The 23,595-nt window shown below is 55.7% G+C and overlaps 1 protein-coding gene across 2 annotated transcripts; it reads left to right on the forward strand.

Annotated features, from left to right (window-relative positions):
• Positions 1–684: 684 nt before the first annotated feature.
• Positions 685–21,785, forward strand: SYT12 (synaptotagmin 12). Of its 2 annotated transcripts, none has more exons than XM_042905166.1 (8): positions 685–702; positions 7,288–7,343; positions 11,795–11,988; positions 13,976–14,368; positions 17,078–17,293; positions 17,827–17,947; positions 18,789–18,922; positions 20,617–21,785. In XM_042905166.1, exons 2-8 carry the CDS (start codon positions 7,310–7,312, stop codon positions 20,788–20,790), a joined length of 1,266 nt encoding a protein of 421 aa, XP_042761100.1. In that variant the 5' UTR covers positions 685–702; positions 7,288–7,309; the 3' UTR covers positions 20,791–21,785. The 2 variants fall into 2 exon arrangements, with proteins under 2 accessions (XP_042761100.1, XP_042761099.1); XM_042905165.1 differs by lacking the exon at positions 685–702 and adding an exon at positions 1,117–1,165.
• Positions 21,786–23,595: the final 1,810 nt, after the last annotated feature.

Genomic DNA, 23,595 nt, shown 5'->3' on the forward strand with positions numbered 1-23,595 from the left:
CCCCCCACTCCCCAGAGGACTTTCCAGGTGCTCACCAAGCCTGCTCTCTTGATCAGTGCCCACAGCACTGGCATTGTGGCACCTGCCCCCCCCCCCCCCACGCGCAGCCCCTGATGAGTGCGTGCCTCCCTGCCAGACTGTGAGGGTAGGGTGGGACCTGTCCCCCTGTTCCAGGAACATGGAAGATCGCCCACACCTGGCACTCTGCCTAGAGTCCAGCGGGGGCGTCATAAATACCTCCTGAATGATTCATTCATCCCTTTGGGAGAGAAAGCGCGACCTCTAACCGGTTAAGAGCATGGGCTTTGAAGTCACACAGACGTAGATTCAAGTCTTGGCTCTGATCTTTGGCTCTGTGGCCTTGGGAAGGTCATTGGATCTCTTTGAGCCTGTTTCTTCATGTCAAAATGGAGTGACCACGAACCCAGTAGATCTTTGTGAAGATTAAGTGCGATGATGTTGGCCTGCCCCACAGCCCAGTTACGGTGGGAGGGGTAATTATGCTTCAGGAAAGGGGAAACCTCCCGCGGCTCGTCTACCACCTGTTTTCTTACCGGTTTCTAGGAGGTGCGCAGCATCAGGCCCGTTTAACGGAAAAAGAAACTAAGGCCCAGAAAGGGACCAGGAGAGCCCAGCGTGCTGCAGGCTGGGGCTAGAACCCGGGCCTGCGTCCGGCGCATCGCCTGCCTCTCCGAGCACCTGGTGAGCACACCCCCACCCCACCCTCGTCCCCTGGCCTGGGAGTGAGGGGCTGGGCTCGGCCTCGGGCGACCCCGCGGGACTGCGGGGCGCGCTTGGGGATCTTCGGCTCAGACCCCGGAAGCGGTGCGCAGCTCGCGGGAGCGGAGAGAGCGCTCGGGGTTGTCGCTTTAAATTAAAGAGGGAGCGGGAGGGGGGCGGGCGAGCGCGAGGGAGCGCGCGGCGGGCTCCTGGGAGCGTGCCCGGACTGCGGCGCAGCTCCCGTCTGCCTCCCCGGCCCGGCCGAGCCCCCGGCCCGCGCCGCGCCGCGCCGCTCCGAGGCGGGCGCCGGGCGACACTGCAGGGGTGGCGTTGCCGGCGACGGCCGGGCTTGGCGCCGGTGCGTGCGCGCTGCGGGAGGCCGGCCGGGAGCCGCGAGCCAGGAGCCGGAGCCGGAGCGTAGAAGCGGCCCCTCCGCGGAGCCGGGGTGAGTAGCACCCGGCCGCCCCCGACTCCCACCGGGAAGCGGTCCGGCGCGCGGACGCACGTAGCGCACCCTTCCCCGCGCCGCGGACCCCGGCCTCCGCGCACTCTGCGCGTCTGCACACCCGCGCCGCGCTTGCACACGTACGCCGGGCACAGCGCACGCCGGGCGCCCTTCCCCGGCCCGGCCACTCCGCGCACTGCGCATCGCATCGCGCCCCGCACGCCCGTCCCGCGTGTGCACACGCGCGACTCGCCCGGCCTTTTACACGCCTCCCCGGCGCCCGCGCCGCGCGAGCGCCCCTCACTTTCACACTCAGCATCCTGACTGTCCCCACGGCCCCTGGGGCACACACGCTCGCGACTCTCCCGGGTCAGACCACCCCCGCACACCGCTCCCCAGATACCCTAGGGGTTCCCGCGGCAGGGGTGCTGGGTCTTCGGGAGATGCTCTGATCCGGAGAGGCATGTCGCACCCCATCGCCAGGAGGCCCTCGGAGCTTGGGAGAGGATCCCCAGCCCGGACCAGTGTCACTGGCCTGCGTGGGGGCTTTCCGGAGGCTCCTGGGAACCCTTGATGCCGCTGCTCTTTGGAAGAGGAAGTTTGCCCTGTCTTGGGCCCTGGGCTATAGATTTGGGTTGAAGAGGGGGTAGAGTAGGGCCGGACATGGGGACCTGGAGCCAGGCCTGTGGGTGGAGGAGCCCTGAGCCAGCCATCCTGGTGACCCTTTTCCAGGGCTGCGGAAGAACTGTGTGCCACGCTGCTCAGTCAGTGAGGCCACTCCAGAGTGACTGGGAAAGTGGCTCCTGGAGCGTCAGCCCCTTCTCCAAGCTGGGGGCAGGGGCAGGGGCAGGGGCAGGTGTGGAGAGCAGCAGCAAATGTGCTTCTTACTAGAAATGGGGAAACCGAGGCTCAGGGCAGACAGGAGTTCCAGCCAAGTTAACTCACCAGTCTGGAGAAGAGTCAAGACAAGTGCCCAAACCCCCTGCCCCCTCCACTCTGAAATCCAAAACCTTCACCTAGCAGCTTGGGAGCGTGGAGGTTCCCAGGCTAGGGTTCAAGTTTGGACTCTGTCTCTTGTCAGCTCTGGTGACACTGGGCAAGCGTCGGTTTTCCTACCAGTGCAATGGGCAGAGTAGCAGCCCCCTCAGGGAGAGGCAGCGAGGATTTGCTGAAATAAAACATGGCGAGTCCTTGGTACGTACTTGGCACATGATAGATGCCCGATAAATGCCAGCCACCACCACCCTAGCTGGTCTGCACTGTGGTTTCCGCGGGCTTTGGGGGGATGGCAGCAGGATGTGATTATTTCAGGGATGGGGGGAGCACTTGAAAAGATCTCAAACCTAAAGATCCTAAAGAGGCTTGCAGCTTGGGAGGTTGAGGGCTGCCCTGTGCCCACATCCTATTACCTGATGACCATGGGGGGTGGGGGGGGGCAGTCAACACCTTGCTGGCCACAGACGTGATGTGGGGACACAGTGAGCAAGGAAACGGGGTGGGGGGAACAGAGACATGGGGCCCGTCTTCCCTGAAGAGGCACAAAATTCCTGGAAAGCCATTTCTCTGACAAGCCCAGGAGGGGGCCTCGACTGTGGTCCAATTCCGATGAGGCCAGTGACAGTTCCTCCCACCCACCTCCACCCCCAAAAGGCTTGGTCAGGAGGTGGCATCACGGCCAAGAGCCCAGGCCCAGATCCATCACACCCTGGCGCCAGTCCCAGTGTTGCTACTAAATGCTGAGTGACCCAGGGCTGCAGCTTCCTCATCTATAAAATGGGGATCCACTTACCCAGTCAGTCATCAGGTCTGTATCGTGTGCCTAGTACAGGCTAGACACCGTGCTGAGCATTTGGCATACATCATGTCTATGCTTACAGCAGTAGGTAGGTATTGCCGGGTAGGTCTGATTAAGCCTGGATTCGAATCTAGAGCTCTTTCCAGTGAGCAAACTTCATGCAGTTTCGAGTTTGGGAGATTGGGGCCAGAACGAATAGACTAGGTGGGGAAAGATGCCAGAGAAGGGGCCGTGGATCTGCGGGGCTCGGGTGTGAGATTGGGCCAGCCCTGGCTCGTCCCTGTTGCGGCCCATTTCCTGTGTGTCAGAAACTCGGGAGACTCTGGTCGCGGTCCGCCCTGGCCTCCCGATGTGCCTGGTCAGCGTCCTGTTGCCAGCCAGAGCCACAGCCCCTCTGCCTGGTAGACCTCCGGGCTGCCAGTGGGAGCCTGCTGAGGTGGTAGTCAGTGAGATGGGGTCAGGGGCGCTCGGGGATGGTGAGTAAAGCCATTAGGAAGGGCACTTGCTACAGAGCCAGATCTAGTTCAGGCTCAGCTCCCTGCTTACTGGTTGGGTGACCTTGGGCAAATTCACCGCCCTTCTCTGAGCCTCATTTTCCTCCTCTGTGGAATCAGGTCAATAATAGGATATGTCCCATGGGGGTCTTAGGGGAGGTGATGGAAACACATACGTGAAATCCTTGGGGGCTGTGGCTACTAATGGCAGAAGCACTGGTCTGGGCCGCAGACATGGCTTTACCACTGCTGGCATTGTGGCTTTGGGCAAATCACTTAACCTTTCTGAACCTCCCATAGCTCATCCAAAGGCCTGCTTACCAGGTTCATGAGCAGAGATGCTCCAGGGGCCAGCAGGTTCTGGAAATGAATGGAGGGATGGGAGGTGCCAGACCTGTCCGAAGAGGCAGAGCCCATTCAGCTCCAGCCTTGGCTGTTTTGCGGGGGTAGGGGGATGCAGACCACGGTCTTCAGATACTTTTAAAGGGAAGCAGTGAATCCAGCTTTTTTTTTCTTTTAGAAATCAATTTTTAATGGGAATTTCCCCAATTTTTAAGACAAATAAAACATACCTGCAAGCTGGCGGTGCTACCCACACAGTTTTGCTCAAACTAGAGGTTAGTTAGCCTTTGGGCTGATTGTGAGGCCAATAACCACAGCAGCTAATATTTACCAAGCCAGACTACACTTACCTCTCATTCTACCCTCCTGGCACCCTGATAGGGCAGCCACGAGCCCCATTCTACAGATGGGAAGACTGAGGCTCAGAGCTAGTGAGGGGGCAGATCTGAGATTCAGAGCTGTGCTCAGGCTGCCTGACCCCTCTCCTACCCCAGTTCTCTCCTCCCTCCATTCAGGCAGATGTGCTGTGGTTTCTGCCCCTTCACTGGGGACCACTGCGGGACCACTTGGGCTTGGGTGTGCTCAGAATCATTCACATCTTCAGTGAAATCACAGCTCCCGAGCAAGGGGTATTACAATGAGGGGTGTAGAGGGGAAGGTGGCAGTGTGATATAGTCTGGGGTCTGAGCTAGACCAGCCCCAGAGGGCTGGGAACCCCTCAACTGCTCTAGGTCTGATACAGCAGATACGGGGTTCTGACCCATGCCGTGTGCACTGGCCACCGCGGTGTACCCAGCCCACGCTAGCATAGCCTCATTCTCGAAGTCGGCTTGTGCCAAGTGAGCAGAAAGAAAGCTGACGACGTTATTGGATTCCCAGCAAGGCAGAGGTAGGCTGGGACATGTGCATGTTGGTGTATCCAGACCGTGGTCTGCCAGGAACTAGGGCCACCTTGGACTTGTTCACAGTGACCAGTTGGTCCTGCAGGTTCTTAGGAAAGTTCTGAAACTGTATACCCCTCCGCAGTAAGGCACAGAAGTTAGGAGTGTGGAGCCAGATGGCCTGTGTTGACTAGTGCTTACGCTCTCTCAGGCGTAAGGAGTGCTCAGCGAGGTTAACTGTCATCACAGTCTCCTGCCCAGGTCCCAGGAATGAGCCTCTGTTCCTCAGCATGAGTGAAGCCTCCCTGGTTAGCATTTCCCTCCTGTCACCATGAAGGACCCACACCTCACTGCCCCAGTTCTCCAGGCCTCCTGCCAGGGACTTCAGACAACTCCCATATGTGCTAGATAACTCTGTCTAGACCAAAGCACCCTAACTTCTTGGTTCCAGAGCCACAGACTGGGGGGAACCCCAGGATTCAGGAAAATGCTTACCCTCTGATTTGACCCCAGTCCCAAAGGGAACCCACAGCATGCTGGAGTGGGTTGCAAACACGCTACCCAAGCCACAGCCCAGGAGCATTTTGCCCTGTGCCTGAATAGTGTTTACATTTTTTGTGTGACTTGGTTACATTTAAAAATCAGGAAATTGCACATTAAAAAAATCCAGGAATCTGGCTTTGCTTTAAAAATCCGGAAGGAAGGAAGGAAGGAAGGAAGGAAAGAAGAAAGGAAGGAAGGAAAGAAAGAAGGAAGGAAAGAAGGAAGGAAGGAAGGAAGGAAGGAAGGAAGGAAAGAAGAAAGGAAGGAAGGAAAGAAGAAAGGAAGGAAGGAAAGAAGAAAGGAAGGAAAGAAGGAAGGAAGGAAAGAAGGAAGGAAGGAAGGAAGGAAGGAAGGAAAGAAAGAAGAAAGGAAGGAAGGAAAGAAGGAAGGAAGGAAGGAAAGAAGAAAGGAAGGAAGGAAGGAAGGAAGGAAAGAAGAAAGGAAGGAAGGAAAGAAGGAAGGAAGGAAGGAAAGAAGAAAGGAAGGAAGGAAAGAAGGAAAGAAGGAAAGAAGGAAGGAAGGAAGGAAGGAAAGAAGAAAGGAAGGAAGGAAAGAAGGAAGGAAGGAAAGAAGAAAGGAAGGAAGGAAAGAAGGAAGGAAGGAAAGAAGAAAGGAAGGAAGGAAAGAAGGAAGGAAGGAAGGAAAGAAGAAAGGAAGGAAGGAAAGAAGGAAGGAAGGAAAGAAGGAAGGAAGGAAGGTAGGAAGGAAGGAAGGAAGGAAGGTAGGAAGGAAGGAAGGAAGGAAGGAAGGAATGCCAGAAGATTGGGACACCTGGCCGGCTCAGTCAGTGGAGCATGCGGCTCTTGACCTCAGGGTTGTGAGTTTGAGCCCCACACTGGGTGTAGAAATGACTTAAAAATAAAATCTTTAAAAAATAAAATGAAATGAAAACATAAAAAGCCAGAAGATCCAGCAATGCAGGGTTGGCATCCCCTGGGAACGGAAGAGCAGCGGCTCTTGGGTGGGCAAGCACTCTGTAGTTGTCACAGGGTGACCTGTTTGCAGCCTCCTTTGCGGGGCCAGGGGCCGTCCCGTCCTTCTGTGCCCCTGGAGCTGAGGCTGATATAGCTCCTCCCGGCCTCCCCTTTCCAGTCCCTTCGAGTATGTCTGTGAGACACATTTGCTTCTCAGCAACGACAGTAATAAAGCTATGAGCAGTCACCTGGGTTCAGGTAATGGCTTGCATGACGCCCGGACCTTTCTAGAACAACCTAGACCTTCCGCGTTCACAAAACTTGGAAGTGGAGGGTGGGGTGGGGAGGAAACCATCCTGAGTAGTGGAAGGACTGATGATAGAATATTGTGGAAATGCAGCCTTTCCTTTCCAATTGAAAGAAAAGCTTTTGAAGTAAGGCTTAGTGAACACCCCGAGGGCCCACGCTAATGAGTAGCAAAGAATCAAAGCCTCCTTGCTGGTCAGCCTGTTGTTGGTAGGATGGAAATGAGGTAGGGGTGCCAGATTTAGCAGATATAATATAAATACAGGATGCTCAGGAACTTTTGAGTTTCAGATAAACAATGAATAATTTTTTTTAAGTGTAAGCATGTCCTAAATATTATATGGGACATACTTGTACTAAAAATGAATCAAATTCAAATGTCACCGGGCATCTTGTGCTTTATCTGGCAACCCTGACAGTAAAATGGTCTTAGAGTGGTTGAAAAGAGCTTTAAACTCCATTTTTTTAAAGTGTTATTTAAGGGTGCCTGGGTGGCTCAGTCACTTAAGCGTCCAACTTCAGCTCAGATCATGATCTTGCAGTCCACGAGTTCAAGCCCCACGTCGGGCTCTGTGCTGACAGCTCAGAGCCCGGAGCCTGCTTTGGATTCTGTATCCCTCTCTCTGTGCTCCTCCCCAGCTCATGCTGTCTCTCAAAAGATAAATAAACATTAAAAAAAAAATTTTTTTTAATGCTATTTAAAAACCACCTACCTTTGGCTGAGCTCTCCTCACAGCTGAGTCTGAGCTCTGGATGACAGGCCCATTGGCATCGTGGAGGTCAAGGTGTAGCGTTGGGGTTGGTGGCCCTCCAAAGCCCTCCCTGCTGACTCTCTTTCCCCTTCCAGGCCCAGCGCTGCAGTGGGCATCATGGCCATGGACGTGGCAGAATACCACCTGAGCGGTGAGTCCCAGTGGAAGCATGCCATCTCACGGGGCTCCCCGACCAGGCCTAGGGTAGGGGGTGTCAGTGGGACGTCAGTAATGGCCCTATTTTACCAGTAAGGACAGTGACTTGCCCGAGGCCACACAACCTTGGGGACATGGGGCGGGGACCAGTCTAATGTCTCGTCATCCTTCTGTGCCGATGGCTCCTTCCTGTGGAACCACCTCCCTACATTTGACTGGAGGAGTCCCCCAGGAGGCCCACGTCCCGTGCTCCCTAAGGAGAAACTGAGATGCAGAATCCGCTCCCCCAGGGCCATTCCTAGAGCCTGTTGAGTAGCCAAGTGAGAAGAAACCCAAGAAGGTTGATGTTAGAGCCACAGGACAATAAGCTCAGAGGTGGCCCAGTCCAGGGATGGCAAATACCTGAGACGCAGCCCCGACCTTCCTGTGTGTGCCCCAGTGGGTGCTGAGCTTGGGAACTGCCTCGAGATAGCAGCCGCTCTCCAGCTGATAGTGGGTGGTGTCAGAGCTGAGATATACTTGCCATGTTTTCTCGTGGGTTCCCCTCTCCATTTATAGATGGGAGAAGGGAGGCTCCGTGCAGGACACAAACCCAGGTCTTCTGACTCCCAGGCCAGTGCTCCCCAACACTCTAGCTGCTCCCCTGGCTCAGCCCCCTACCAGCCCAGAGCTGAGCTGAAGGGTAGACCAGGGACCACACTTTCACCTACAGGCTCCCAGGCCTTGTCCCAGGCCCTGGCATGGCCTTGGGCAAATGATGAAACCTCTCTGAGCCTCCACTTACTCATCTGTAAAACAGGGGGCAGTGAGGCCTGCCTCAAGGACTGCTGGGAGGACTCGGTGACCTAACTTACACAAAGTGCCCAACCCAGCGCGAACACAACTCTCTCCCAAAGCAGGCCTTTGCACATGCCCTTCCCTTTGCCCGGAGCACTTCCCTGCCTCTGCCTGGCTAAGCCCCCGGGACTGTGCGGGGGTCACAGGTGCAGATCTGGAGCCAGACTGTCGGGCAGCGAATATCTCCTCTGTCCCTCGGCTTCCTCATCTAGGCAATGAGGGTAATAATAGAACCTTCCTCACAGGGTTGTTCCGGGGTCTCCGTGGGTTAATATGCAATGAAGCGCTGGAACGGGGCCTGGCAAAGAGTAAACAGTAAAGGAAGCTATTATTACCGCCACGCCACTCGGCCGCCTCCACCTCCTCCTCATTTCTGGTCTCAGCTGAGGCCTCACTTCCCTTGGGAATTCTTCCCATACCACCCCGAGGTTGTAGTCAATAAAAGGAATAAATAAATGAGCATTAACAGTCATCATCTTGTGTCACCTTCCTGGGGCTTTTCCTTTCAATGCCCCCCTTTCCCAGCCAAGCAGGATGCAGGCCGCACTCCCTCAGGCCCTCCCTCCTCCCAGATCCTCGCTTTCAGGGGAGCCTGGCTCCACTGTGCCGGGTCACCTTGACCGTTATCTGCTGGGACCTCAGAACTCAGGGCCCACCTGCTTCCCTGCCCCTGGGACCACCCAGGCCCCGCCGGGAGCCACCTGAGGTTCACATGGACATCTCACTCTCCAGTTTACCAGGCCATCCCTTATTCATCAGACGCGGCCGAGAACTTTCGTGCCTCGGCAGGGCTCGCCTGGGGCCCTCCGTAGATCTCTGTTGTGGTTTGGGTTAGCCCACAAATTACATTCCGTCAAGAAGTCAGGAGTAAATAGGGCTTGCTTACAGCCCCTCCATCCTGATTTCTAGCTCCTCTCATTTGTCCCTGGTCCCCCCCAGCCTTTATCCAAAGGTCTTGTGATTTTTATGTCAAAATTGTGTGGTTAGACCATGTCGTGGATTGATTTTTTTTTTTTCCTTTTAACAATGCTGGAAACGTTTTCCTGCTCTGCCACAGTGACATCCTAATGACCTCGGTTCTCAAAGGCCAGTGATATTCCCTCCCAAGTCAGCACCACCAGCCCCCACTGGCCCCTCAGCTGGACCTTCAGGCTGTTTCCACATTTCTGCTGTTATAAATACAGTCTCGATGACTCACAGCAGACATAAAATTTGCTGGGATTTCTTCCGCAAGATAAATTCCCCAGGGCGGGACCGCTGCTTGGGGCGCGTGGTCATCTCCACTCTCCAGATGAGGACGCTCAAGTTCAGAGTGGCTAGGTGGCTTGCCCAAGGAGCCAGGGCACCCGCGGCCAGGCTCTGCATTTCTTACCCTGTGGCCTTGGGCCAATGGCTGGGTGTGCTCACTAGCCTCTCCCAGCCCCGGCTGTCCTACTCTAGCAAGTGGAGGGAGAGACCTCATAGGGTGCTACATGCTGGATACGAGCCAAGGCGGCGGGCCGGGCCCTGCCCTTCTGCCCTGCCCCTAACCTACGATGAGTTAGCATTGTGGATTCTGACTGGAGTTGGCTGGGCTCAGGGGAACGGGCAGGGTGAGGCCTCCCATTTCCAGAGGGGCTGCCACTGCTTCCTGATACCTTTGCAGCCGGGCTTCAGGGGCATGGTGACAGAGAGCTCCCCAGCCCCAAATGCCCCACTCTCTCTCCCCCACTGGACACTGAATGCTCCGGGCTCTGTACATCCCCTCCTCTGCTCGCCCTGAACTCCCAGTCCCTGGTGCCTTGACCTGGTACATTTCTTGCTCCTCCTTCGTATCTCAGTTCAGATGCCCCTCCTCCAGGAAGCCCTCCTGGGCTGTTCTCATCACTCCGTTTTGTGTATTTATTTGCCTACCTACCTCATCCCTAGACTGTGAGCTGCTTAAGGACGGGGACTGGGGCTGGGGCTGACTCCCTCACCAGGGTGCTCGCACACACCATAGGTGTTCAGTGGATGTGCAGTCGTCAGTCTTCACCCCTGAAATGCCCTCCCCACCTCTTTCTACCCTGCATAGTCTGGGAACTGTGCTGGGTCGAGGCTGGGTGGGGCAGTGGTTACTCCGGCCTGGTCTGAAGTCTGGCTGCCACAGCTGGCCTCCCAGTGCCATTCCTTCTGCCTCTTTGACCTTGGGCAAAAGGTCATTTATTTTTGTAAATGTTTATCTTTGTGCACCCGTTTCCCCATTTGAATTGAGTATAGAGGCAGCACTGAGAATTCTATTTGCCAACAGAAGGTCACTTCTGCTAGTGGGGGCTCACCCAACACACTTGAGGGGGCAGTTAATTACTATGTCTGGGGACAGTGAGACTCAGGGAAAGTTATTTACTTATCAATGAAGAAAGCACATTTGAGCATTTGGATTTGTCTCCAAGTCCCTCACAGCCTAAAAGCCACCTCTCTCTCACTTCTGGCTGAGATTTTTTTTTTTTTTTTTTTTTTTTTGGTAGCAGCTGTATTGAGATAAAATTCACAGACCATACAATTTACCCACTTTAGGCATACAATTCAGTGCACCTAACATCTTGTGTACTCATCAACACTATTAACTTTTAGAATATATTCATCATCCTCCAAAGCAACCCTGTATTCTGTGTTGCCCCCGCCCCAGTCCCCCCAGCCCCAGATAATCACTAATCAACTTTCTGTCTGTACAGATTTGTCTTGACATTTCAAATAAATAGAATCATACATGGGGCCCCTGGGTGGCTTAGTTGGCTAAGCGTTTGGCTTTGGCTCAGGTCATGATCTCGTGGTTCACGAGTTCGAGCCGCTCATTGGGTTCTGTGCTGACAGCTCAGAGCCTGGAGCCTGCTTTGGATTCTGTCTCCCTCTCTCTGTGCTCCTCCCCCATTCGCTCTCAGTCTCTCTCTCTCTCTCGAAAATAAAAACATTAAAAATAAATAAATAAATAAGTAAGTAAGTAAATAAATAAATAAATGGAATCATACAACATGTGGGTTTTTGTGATGCCTTTCACTTAGCATGATGTTTTCAAGGTTCAACCACATTGCAACGTGTATCAGTAGCTTTAATGTTGCCAAGTTATATTCCGTTGTGTGGATGGACTACATTTTGTCTATCAGTTGCTGGACATTGGGTTCTTTTAAATGAGGGTAAAGCAAAAATGGGGTCATTTCTTTTCTCCCCAAACCCCTTCCCTCTTCCTCCAGACCCCAAAAGGCTGCTTTGATTATCTGGAAGGCTATGAGCTCAGAGAACTCAAAAGAAAGCGAGAAGAACCCCATTTGTTTAAAGCCTAAGGAGCGTTTAACTGTTGCTCACAACTCTTTGTCTGGTCTGGCCATGTGTCCCCACCCCCATCCCACCCCTGGTAGGAATGGGTGCTTCTGTGGAAAAGGGGATAGAAGCAGAAATCGCAAGGTACATATGTCTTATTCAACACTGGATCCCCTAGCACCTAGTACTGAGCCTGGCACACAGTAGTCACTCAATAAATATTTGTTCAGTGAATAAATAAGTCAGTGCTGAACTGCCTGCTTCTTGGGTGGGAGTCTCTAACCACTGGGGGACCCCAGAGCCTACTAATGAGAGGCTGCCTTTCCCTTGCAGTCATCAAGAGCCCTCCTGGCTGGGAGGTGGGTGTCTACACCGCTGGGGCCCTGGCGCTGCTGGGAATTGCGGCCGTGAGCCTGTGGAAGCTCTGGACATCGGGGAGCTTCCCCAGCCCCTCCCCGTTCCCTAACTACGACTATAGGTACCTTCAGCAGAAGTATGGCGAGACCTACGCAGAGGCCAAGCAGAAGGTGAGGCTTCTGTCCCGGGGGTGGCCTCCCCTCCCTCCCCGCTCCCTTGCTCTCTCCTGGTTAATTTCCTCCTGTGAACAGACACCCTGGTCCTCCTCCACGTTTCCAACATAGCCCAGTGCTGCGAAATCAGTGAATACTCGGTGAGGGACTGAAAGTTTTCAATTTTAAAAGCCATCCTGGGAAAAATACAGGAAAAAAACAAGCAAAACCCCTCCCCAAATGTCACCACCCAGTGGCAAATAACTGTTAACTGTATTTTAACTATTAACATTTGGATTTCTTTCTCTCCGGTATTTTTAATGTATCCTCCAGTCTTTTTTCCATGCATAGGTTTTTATACAACGGGTGTCATTTCTACACAGAATTTTATACCCTGCTCTTTTCATCTCCCAGCCGAAAGCATTTTCCCACAATGTTGAGCCCCCGTCATAAGTATTATTTTAGCGTCAGATTCCTTTTTTATGTACGTGCCATGATTTACTAAATGCCATTGTAAATAATGCAGTGAATGTTGTATATGTAAAACTTTGTCTTCATTAGGGTTATGTACTTTGAATGGATGCCCAGATGTGGAATTACTGTGTCAGGGGCTACCAACACTTTTAGGGCTCTCAATATATACTGCTGAATGCTTCATCATTAGATACTTGGCAGAGAATTTTTCTAGTATCATATAGAGTTCCAGAGAGCACAGCCAGAATCTTTTACCAGATAGCAGCCCCACATGCTCATTCGTTTGGGGTGTGAAGGGACTATCTCCCATTGGGGGGGGGGGAGAGGGAGGAGGGGAGAGAGAGGCGGAGACTGTAAATTGGCACAACTTTCCCAAAGAGCATTTTGGCAACATGTGTCAGCAGCTTTCGAAAGGACTGTGTCCTCTGAGCTAGGATTTTAAGAAAGCTATTTGATTCTGCATTATTTATATTTGTGAAAAATTAGAAACAACATAAATGTCCAACAGTAGGGGGTCTGTAAGGTAATCACAGCTGTCCATTCAGGGACAAATTGGTGGCCCATTTTTAAGATGATAGTAATGGGGGGCACCTGGGTGGCTCCGTCAGTTAAAAGTCTGATTTCACCTTAGGTCATGATCTCGCGGTTCGTGGGTTCGAGCCCTGCCTCGGGCTCTGTGATGACAGCTCAGAGCCTGGAGCCTGCTTTGGAGTCTGTGTCTCCCTGTCTCTCTGCCCCTTCTCTGCTCACGCTCTGTCACTCTCTCTCAAAAATAAGTAAACGTTAAAAAACATTTTTTTTAATGATGGTAAAATGAGGGCTATGCAACAGCATGGGAGATGCTTGTGGCACAAAGACTTTTGTTTTCCCAAATCCCGAGGTCAACTTAGTGAAAGGAAAAATTTGAGTTTTAGGATGAGTGTTACCCAACATGAAAACCTTCTGTGGTGAACATTTTGGTAAACATCCGTGGAGGCTGCTCAGTAATCTGTTGAGTAGCTATAGTCTAGTTATTCTTACCCATCCCCCCTGCTAACTACTTTTCCTTTAAAATTTTTAAGGTTTTTGTTTATTTTTGAGAGAGAGAGACAGAGACAGAGAGGCAGAGTGTAAGTGGGGGAGGGGCAGAAAGAGAAGGAGACAGAATCCAAAGCTCTGTCAGCACAGAGCCCGACGTAGGACTCGAACTCACGAACTGTGAGATCATGACCTGAGCCAAAGCCAGACGCGTAACCGACTGAGCCACCCAGGCGCCCTACTACTTTTCCTTTTTACAAACGTCACTGCAGTGAACATCTTTGTGCGTGGAACTCAGTCCATATCACTAAGCGTTTTGAGAAAAAGCTTTCTTTCCTCGGGGTTCGGGAGAGAAAAGTGAGTGATGTGAAATGGCATTAAACAAAGACCTTCCTGACTAGGGCAGGCACCGTTTCTGCACACAGGGAACAGGAGGTGCCTTGAATGAACAGGGCTTACGAGACCACGCCTGTTGCACCTGTCACGCTCCCATGTCCCGTTTTCTCTCCCCCAGAGAGTGCCTGCCTGGAATGCCCAGCGGGCCAGCACTCGGGGACCGCCCAGTCGCAAAGGCAGCCTCAGCATCGAGGACACGTTTGAGAGCATCAGCGAGCTGGGGCCCCTGGAGCTGATGGGCCGGGAGCTGGACCTGGCCCCCTACGGGACCCTCCGCAAGTCCCAGTCGGCCGACTCCCTGAACTCCATCTCCTCCGTGAGCAACACCTTCGGGCAGGACTTCACGCTGGGCCAGGTGGAAGTAAGCATGGACTACGATGCCGCCTCCCACACCCTCCACGTGGCCGTGCTGCAGGGCAAGGACCTTCTGGAGCGCGAAGAAGCCAGTTTTGAGTCCTGCTTCATGCGCGTCAGCCTGCTGCCCGATGAGCAGATCGTGGGCATTTCCCGGGTGAGTGGGGGCAGGGAGGCACGCGCGGGGCTCTCGGGGAGCCCTCCCCAGGCCGCCAGGCCTGTGGGTCAGGCCGGATGTGAGGAGGGTGCTACGCGACAGCTCTGGGTGCTAATCCCAGAGCCGGAGGTGTCACTAGCCTGACGACTCCCACCGTGCGCGGTTCTCGGCAATCCTACCACGTATATCCGGTGGGTGGTAATTGCCCGTTCCCATGCCTGTCCCCCGGGTCAGCTTGGGGTCCGGGTAGGAAAGGGGTGACATGTTCAAGTTGGCTAATCTGGGGACAGCTTAATAACAGGACTGTTAACAGTGGTGTGGGGCGGCCTCAGGGATGGAGTGGCACCCTCGTCTGAAGAGGCGAGGGGAAGGGGAAGCCAAAGGGGAGAGGCGCGTGGTGGGGCTGCCACGTTGATAGGCGCTGTGCCCTTTGGTCAGGGGACATGCTCAGACCACAGCAGTACCGCAGGGAAGGACCTAGGGAAAGAGCACCCCCAGCTCCCTGGGTCCTCTGGTTTCCCTGGAGTGACCCCCATTGTCCGACCCCAGACCCCACCAGAAGCCAGAGGCCGAAGGAGCCTGTTGATCAGCCCATGGAGGTCAGCTCCTGGGGGTGAGAACAGGGTGGGGAAGGCACCCAGCACCCTGCCCCACCAGGCTACCCCTCCATGGGTCCCTCTGTCTCGCCAAGAGAGGGAGCAAAGCCTTCATGAGACACATTCTACTCCAGGCTGGATTAGGGGGAGCAGGGGCCCAGATGCCATGGTTGGGAGTCCTCTGAGGTGGGTAAGGTTGACACCCAGTGGCCTCTAACCAAAGCAGGTGGAGCCTGAGGGTCTGTAGGACCTAGTGCTTTCTGAAGAGTCACCTGCGTCCAGTCACTCTTACAGTGTTGAAGCGAGCTGTCCCTCGGGGGTGGACACCATCATCCCTCTCCCAGCCCACCCTGCCTCCCTCACCCCAGGATGGTCAACAACTGACCACAGCCCTGTGCATGTGGGGCCCAAGAGAGGCAGTTGGTGAGTGGTAAGGGGCGGGACCCTAAAACCTCACCCTCTGGGTTGAGATATCAGTGTCCCACTTCCTAGTAGCGTGACCTTGGATAAGTCCATAAGCTGTCTGCGACCCAGCTTCCCCATCTGTCATATGAGCAACATAATTCTTGAGGAAGGGGTGTACTACTATATGCAAAGTCCTCAGCCCAGTCCCTGGGAAGTGATCAACAGATTGTGTATCAGGACCATGAAGTGTCCCTGTTGAGCCTGGATCCACGCTGCCTGTGGCCTGGACTGCCTAGAAGATCCTGGGTGGTTCTGGACACCTTCCGTGAGAAGGGACATTAGCAGACAGGAGCCACCACAGCCTGATGTGTGCTGAGAGTCTGGTTCACAGAGCCCACCCATCCGTGATTCTCTCATTAGCCCCAGTGGGACGGACCGAGGGCATCTTACGGATGAGGAAACAGGTTCAGGAGAGTGCTTTGCCCAACACATCCCCAGGACCTGGCCCGGGGGTTCCCATTTCCCGTACCTGTGTGCTCATAAAACATAACACACAGAGAATGGGTAGTTCGGGAACCTGAGCCCCTGTGGACAAGGGACAGCAAAGTGACTCATGTGGCAGGAGGAGGGAGAGATGGGGCCAGATCATGAAAAGCCTAAATGCCAAGGTCAAGATCAGGAGGTAGACTTAATCCCACAGGGGAAGGAGCCCTTGAAGATCCTCAGTCAGTCATTTGGGTGGGGAACGTGGCTCCCAGGGAGCAGTGGAAGAGAAACCTTCCCACGAGCCAGGCAGTGACCAGAGTGTGCTTCAGTGCGCCTGGAGGTGCTGGCAGATTCATTCCCAGGAAGGCAGGCTTCTCAGCATCCTAGCCCAGCTAGTCCCAGCAAGTAGGTGGCTGCCCCCAGGCTGGGCAGCCCCCCAGCCTCAGGCGAAGTGCCAGAGATGAGAGCTCCTCTCTAAATATTGCCAGGCAGTGACTAAGGCAACCCCCAATGGGAAAGGGGAGCCGTGCCCACCAGGACACCTTCCCGGGGGGTCTGCCCACAGCTTCCTGGGAGGAGGCCAGAGGCGCCCACCAGGCAGGACGGGGCTTGGAAGTGGAGTCTTCCCAGCCTCGCCTGATCGCTCCATCCGTCCATCCATCCCACAACATTCAGACCATCCTGGGCCAGGCTCTGCGGGGGCCGGGACATCAGCGGCTCTCGACTCCACAATTACCTGTACTTACGGCACGCCTGGCCCAGGGTTGGACCTGAACACACACGACAAAGAGGAGACCAGTCTCTCCCGGGCATCGCGAGGGTTCTGTGGAGCCGTGCGCACTGAGGGTGGGAATTAGTTGGTGTCAGAGTGTGGAAGCTTCCAATGCCAGGCCGCCACTGAGAGGAGGACAGGGGGCTTTTAAATCCTCAGGGCTGGGGTGCCTGGCTGGCTCAGTCAGTAGAGGACGCGACTCTTAAATCTCAGGGCTGGGGGGTTTAAGGCCCATGTTGGGTATGGAGCCTACTTAAAAAAAAAAATCCCCAAGGCTGAGCCACCAAAGAAAGAATTGGCATTGAGGTCATGGGACAGCAGAGCCAGGACTCTAGCCCAGGCCTCTGGACTCTCTGTCCGGTGCTCTCTCCGCACCATGGCCTCACGTGCGTCTGGCTGCCACCTCCTCCCCGGAGCTGAAGCTCCCTCCACGTCCCTTTCTCTGTGCAGATCCAGAGGAATGCCTACTCCATCTTCTTTGACGAGAAGTTCTCCATTCCCCTGGACCCTGCAGCCCTGGAGGAGAAGAGCCTGCGGTTTTCCGTGTTTGGCATCGATGAGGACGAGCGGAACATCAGCACGGGCGTGGTGGAGCTGAAGCTTTCTGTGCTCGACCTCCCGCTACAGCCCTTCAGCGGCTGGCTCTACCTACAGGACCAGAACAAGGTCAGTCCACCCATGAAGAGAGCGTCACACGCACCCGTCTCCGAGCGGGGAGTCCACTGTCCTCCACGACAGCCCGAGCCCTGACTTCTTTAGGAAATGACAGAGAGAGAGGCCTGAGCCACATTCACAGAAACTGTTTACTGCATGAAGCAAAAATGCCCCAATTACTGTTTACCACTCTTCTGTCGTTGCTATTTAAGCAAATGATATACGAACCCCAGTCCACTTGGACCTCTGTGTGCTACTACTACAGAACGTTTTCCCTGGGCTGGAATGAGGGACTGCATCTGGTTGCTACAGGCAACCTCTGGTCCTCCTTCCAAGGCAGGACCCAGGCCTGGTGGGAGGGAGGGCTGGCGCATGCCTCGTGGAGAGGGGAGTGGGGTCCCTTTCTCAATCCCACCAGCCTGGTGCCTCATGTAAGGGCAAGAGTAAAAACTGCTCAGTGGAGAAGGAAGTTCCTGCCTTTCCCTGGACCTCTCAGGTCCTAGGGGGGCCTCGGAAGCCCTCTGAGCCAGTCACCTGTCCTCCAGGCTGCCGACGCTGTGGGCGAGATCTTGCTGTCCCTCAGCTACCTCCCTACGGCTGAGCGCCTCACTGTGGTGGTGGTGAAGGCCAAGAATCTCATCTGGACCAACGACAAGACCACGGCAGGTAAGGCCCTGCTGGCTGGCTGGCTCCTTCACGTGGCTGGTGGGAGCTGTGACCCAGCTGCTAGGCCAAGGGCAGCGGGAGGCGTCAGCAGGTGTGGGGCATCGTACCAGGCCCCTCCACCCCCAGCTTTGGCCGAGCTCAGGAGCCAGGAGCTCAGGAGTTCGGGATGGTGGGGGAGATGGGAGTCTGAGAGCAGGTGCCTGGGGTGCTGGAAGAAACCACGGTAGACAGACACCCGCTTCCCAGGACTAGAATTCATGACAGAAGCCGCACTCCCAGAAACTGGACTGTATCCCAGATCCCACATGGGGGCCAGGGCCAACAGGATGGACCTGATGCCCCTAGTCTACAGGAGCAGAACTAGAAACCAAGGGCTGGGGGAGCGACCTAGCGGGAGCCTCGGGGATCCATGGTCCAGGCAGGTACAGCAAGGACACCCAGTGCGGGGAGGGTGACAAGTAGAGAGGGACTCATTATTTCAGAGTCGGGCTCCCCCGAGCGGGCGCAGGGTGACTCAGGCCTGACGTCTGTGCTCATTATAGAATGAGAAGTGGTGGGTCCTTCCCACTCCCCAGAGCGTCACGTGAAGGGAGCACTTGTGTGGGCCGGGAGGCAGTCTGCCTGAGCCCAGGGCCCAGCTCTTCTCCCGACTCGTGTAGGAGCCTCAGTTTTGTCATCTGTGAAATAGGAAAGAAATAAAGGCCCAATGGCAGGACTGTAGGAGATAATGGCAACAGAGAAGGCTCGGGGAACTTGGAGCTAGCGGGCTGCGAGGACCAGGCAGAGCTATGCCAAGTGGATGTGGCCTTGGCCCTGACCCCCACCCCTTGCTCACCCACAGACCCCTTCGTCAAAGTGTACCTGCTTCAGGATGGGAGGAAGATGAGCAAAAAGAAGACAGCCGTGAAGAGGGATGACCCCAACCCAGTGTTCAACGAAGCCATGATCTTCTCAGTGCCAGCCATCGTGCTCCAGGTGAGGGGGGATGGCTCAGGGGTGGAGGCCGGGCCAGGTGGCTCCTGGGCTCTGGGGCCACTCCAGGCCCTCGGCCTAGCTTCTTAGGGTTCCTGCAGGTGGTGCTGGTTTGTCTCAAGCCCTCCCCTTTCTAGTTGAGAGGCATTTATGGAGCACCCACTAGGTACTAGCCCTGTGGTCAGTGCTGGGACACAGGCACTGCTTCCTTGTTGCTCACAAGGAGAAGGTAGAAAATCCCCAGACAATCCTTTTTTTTTTTTTTTTTTTTTTGAGAGAGAGAGAGGGCACAAGTGAACGAGGGCAGATAGAGGGAGACAGAGAGAATCCCATGAGGGGCAGAGAGAGAGAGAGGGAAGCAGGGCTCACCCGAAGAGGGGCTCGTACTCACCTGATACAGGACTCGAACTCACAAACCATGAGATCATGACCTGAGCTGAAGTCAGATGCTTAACTGACTGAGCCACCCAGGCGCCTCTCCAGACAATCCTAATCCACTAAGCGCATGCCAGACTTTGGCGGCCCGGGGAGGCTTTTACGAGAGGGGTTAGGTAATCCGAGATCTGGGGGAAGCCGGTTCCCGGTGGAAGGAGCTGCAAAGGCCTGGAGATGAGCCCGGGGAACCCAAGGGCCCACAGTTCTGGCCCGAAGTCTCCGGAGACTCTACCTGCAGAGACCCTGCCGAGCTCCCCACACCTCCATGGCTTTCAGAAGGTCATGGGCCCCAGGGAGACCCCTCTCCTGGCACCGATGTCACAGACCAAGGGTGGGGGATTACAGAGGATATGGCCTGTGCCACACCGGTGGCCCTGCTTGCATGCCTCAGAGGACGGGGAGCTTACCACCTCCCCTCACTACCTCCTCCCATGCTGGGGCATTCCTGCCAGTGAGAATGTCCTTTTGTGCCCTGAGCCAAAACCTGCCCCTGAGTCATGGGGCTGTACAGAACCCACCTAATCTGACACCCCATCTGAATTTGAAAGCCCAGAACTCTGCCTTACTCTGGAAGCTCCTAATCCAGGCAAATATCCCAGTGTCTGGGGTTGGTGCCGGGTGTCCTAGCCTTGTCCTGCCACCCTCGTGGGACAGACTGTCCATCTGTCCCCTACTTCCCCCGGAGCGGCTGTAGCGCCACTAGTCCACAGCCTCCGAGGGTGGGAGACCTCTTCGGGCCAGGGCGGCGGTGGAGGAGGAGGGAGAGCGGGGGTGAGGAGAAGAGAGAGAGGGTCAGTCTGGGTTTGGGTTTCAACCTCTCCACTTCGATCTCAAGCACACTCTTTTCCTTCCTCAGCTGTGAGTCCAACGTGTGATCATATTAGGAATAACCAGACATCTGAGATGCTCTGTGTACAGGCACTATGCTAAGCAGTTGACACGTTTTAACTCATTTTGTTCCCGGTACAGGTAGGAACTATGATTATTACCATCTTCCAGATGGGAGGCTAAGTAGGAAGAACCCAAGGTCACACAGCAAGGGAGATGGTGAGGCCAGCATCTGAACCTGGCAGTCCAGAGCCGCCACTGTGTCGGGAGGCAGCAGCAGAAGCCTGTGGGCATAGGCAGATCAGGGGTACAGATTCAGGGAGCCACTCCTGGCAGCCCGCTGGGGCCTGGCACCTGTAGACAGGGTCCTGGGAGCCACGGAGGGTCTCCAGCACTGCCCCCGGTCCCCAGCACCCATGTCACTTCCTCCCTAGGACCTGTCTCTCCGTGTGACGGTGGCTGAGAGTAGCAGCGATGGCCGAGGGGACAACGTGGGCCATGTCATCATCGGGCCGTCAGCCAGTGGCATGGGCACCACGCACTGGAACCAGATGCTGGCCACGCTGCGCAGGCCCGTGTCCATGTGGCACCCTGTTCGGCGAAACTAGCAGCTGGAAAACGGGCCAGGGTGGGCACTGAGCTTCCTGGGGCCCGGCGCAAGCTCCGCTCTGATGCCCCTCCGTAGTCCAGCAGGAGCCATAAATGCTGGGGTCCCCCACTGGAGCCCCCGTGAGCCATCTTGGTCCGTCTGTCCAGACTGCAGTGGAGGAACAGTCCTGGCCAGGTGTCTAGGGACCCAGGATTTTCTCCCACTGAGGACCAGCTGTGGCTGGGCTGTGACCCAGGAACGGGCAGCCTGGCACTGGCCCTTTGTGCCCCCATTTTGAGATCCCCAACAGGCTGCTGGGAGGCCAGTGCCAAGCTCGGCCACATGCAGGAACCGAGTGAGTCTTGGGGGCCAGGTGCTGTGCTAGGCACCAGCAGTCGTGACATGAACAGGACACAGCCCCTAGCATGTCCAGAGGGCAAGACCCCTGCCCTGGGGATCTGCTCAGTGCTGAATGTGGACTTGGGAGGGCTCTGGGGTCTGCTAGGACGAGATGGGAGCCGAGCCCTGAGGGGCAGGGAAAGAACTAAATGTGTCCCAGGCAGGCAGCCAGCCTCAGCAAGGCAGGGACATGAACTTCCGTATCACAAACTGTCCTACTGCAGTGGACACGAGGGCCTTTCTCTGCGCAAGAGAAGTGACCAGGAGACCAGGCCAAGCAGAGGCCTGCAGGGTGCGGCAAACACTGGCTCCGGAATCACGCTCTATGAAATCTGCTCCCTTGAACCGTGACCCTTGCAAAGCCCAGAGGTCTGAAGAGGCCCAGAGCCAGGTCCTTGTGTTCGGTCCCAACTGAATTAGGCATTGGCTCCACGGCGTTTGTTGGGGTACCTCCAGGCTAGGCCCTTTTGGGAAGAGAGATGCCTCAGCCTCTAGGGAGCTGGAGGGCAGTGGGAGGGCCAGAATACAGACTGCAGGGGGCCCATGGGAGAGGCTTTTGTGGGCTGCCCGTTCGTGGTGTAGCAGGAGGCCCTCCAGCTGGGCCTTGGAGGAAAGGGGCTGCCTGAGCTGGGGCATTGAGGGGAAGTGGAGGGGTGTCCGGATGGAGGGTGGGGTGGGGGCAGGTTTGAATGCCAGACGGGGAAGGAGGTGGCACTGGGTGTCCTAGGTCGAGTTCCAAAAGCAGACCCTGAGATTCTCAGGCGAGGGGTTTATGCAGGGTGGGGGTGGGGGGGGAGGCGGGGAGCCCTCTGGGGAAAACTGCAGGGGAGAGAGGAAAGCCAGGGAGCAGGGACAGAAGCTAAGTAAGCTGTGGCTTTAGGAGTGTCTAGCTCCAGCCTGATGGCTTGAAGTCTGATGGAGGAGCTCTGTGACTGGCACCCCACAGGGGTCCTGCCCAGAAGCAAACGGGCTGGGCTGTTTTGCCCCCACAGGGCTTTGGCTACCACCCCACCCCAGCTGGAGGAAGAGCGCATGCCTTCCAGATGTCACGGGCTGAGGCGCCTCCCATCCGCCAAAGGCAGCCCCAGAGAAGCAGGCGGGCAGAGGGGTGGGTGCCCCTGCTGGTTCATCAGGATGGGGTGGGGAGCGGGGCGTGTTGTGGCTTCTGCTCCCAGGGGCCACCCTCAGGTCAGGACATGGGCTCTCCGGCTGGCTGCCTCTGGTCCTGATGAGCTATAGAGACCCAGGCCCAACCAGTTATCTCCAGTGATGCTGCGGGAGCCCAGAGTGGTCATGGGCTGGAGGCAGAACTGTAGCTCTCCCCACCTAACACAGCTGTGGCCCAGGCCTGTGGCCCATTCCAGGAGGTCTGCACGGCCCAGGCCAGCACAGGGTCCGGGGACACAGCTGGTGAGCCTCTGGAGCCGGGGAGACGCCAGACTCTTTTCTGCCCCAGTGGCTCTGCAGCGTAGGCCATTTACTCCTACCTTCTCTTCCCCCTCTTTCTGTCCCTCTGACTGCATGAAATGTTGACTGTGTACCCGAGATGGGCATGGTGGGGACCAAGTCTGCTGACTGGAATGATTCTAGAACCAAAATAAAGCTGGGGCAGGAAGGAGGGGGCTTCCAGGGAGCCTTGCTCAGCCCCAAATCACCTTGGTCTCTTCTCCAGGAATCAGGGACTTGTGTGGGTTACTCTGAGTAGATTACCCTGCTGCTGGGTGCCCAGAGGGAAAGGAGACCACCACAGGGACCAATGCCATCAGACTGCTTGGGAAGCTCTAAGAGGGGGACCCTGAGTCAGGTCTGGCGGGGAGGATAGCGTTAGGGAATATCGCGGAGGGCTTCCTGGTGGTATCGCTGAGTTGTCTTCAGGGCAAAAAGAAGTGTAAGGTTGAAAAAGGTGGATAAGGCCTAAAAAGCATTCCTGGAAGAGAGAACAACATGCACAAAAGGGCAGGAGTGGGCAAAAACTTGGCCAATTTGTCAACCTTGCTAGAGCAAAGTTGGGGGAGGCTGGGGAGAAGGGAGCCAGAAGAAAGGCTTAGAGGGGAGGAGGGTCGTGCAAGTTCAGTGCGTGCTGGTACCAGCCACAACCCTACCTACTTAGAGGGAGGTACCGTTGTACTGTTGTCATCCCCTTTTTTGCAGAGATGGAGACCGAAGCTCAGAGAAGTTAGGCAACTAGTCCAAGATCACACAGCCAGAGAGTCTCAGGGCAGGCATTCAAGCTCCAGCTGTCTGGCTCCACAGCTCAGGCTCTTAACCATCAAGCTACACTGTCCCCTTTCACCAAGTCCTCCAGGTGGGGCTGAGGGGCAGCGGAGAAGCCCCTGTGGATCCCAGGCTGCTCTGGTTTCTCCCTCCCCTGCCCTGGAAGATCACAGCAAGTGCTGGAGGATGATCTGGGTGGGGATTACCAGCC

This window comes from Panthera leo, chromosome D1, assembly GCF_018350215.1.
Source record: "Panthera leo isolate Ple1 chromosome D1, P.leo_Ple1_pat1.1, whole genome shotgun sequence".
Taxonomy (NCBI): domain Eukaryota; kingdom Metazoa; phylum Chordata; class Mammalia; order Carnivora; family Felidae; genus Panthera; species Panthera leo.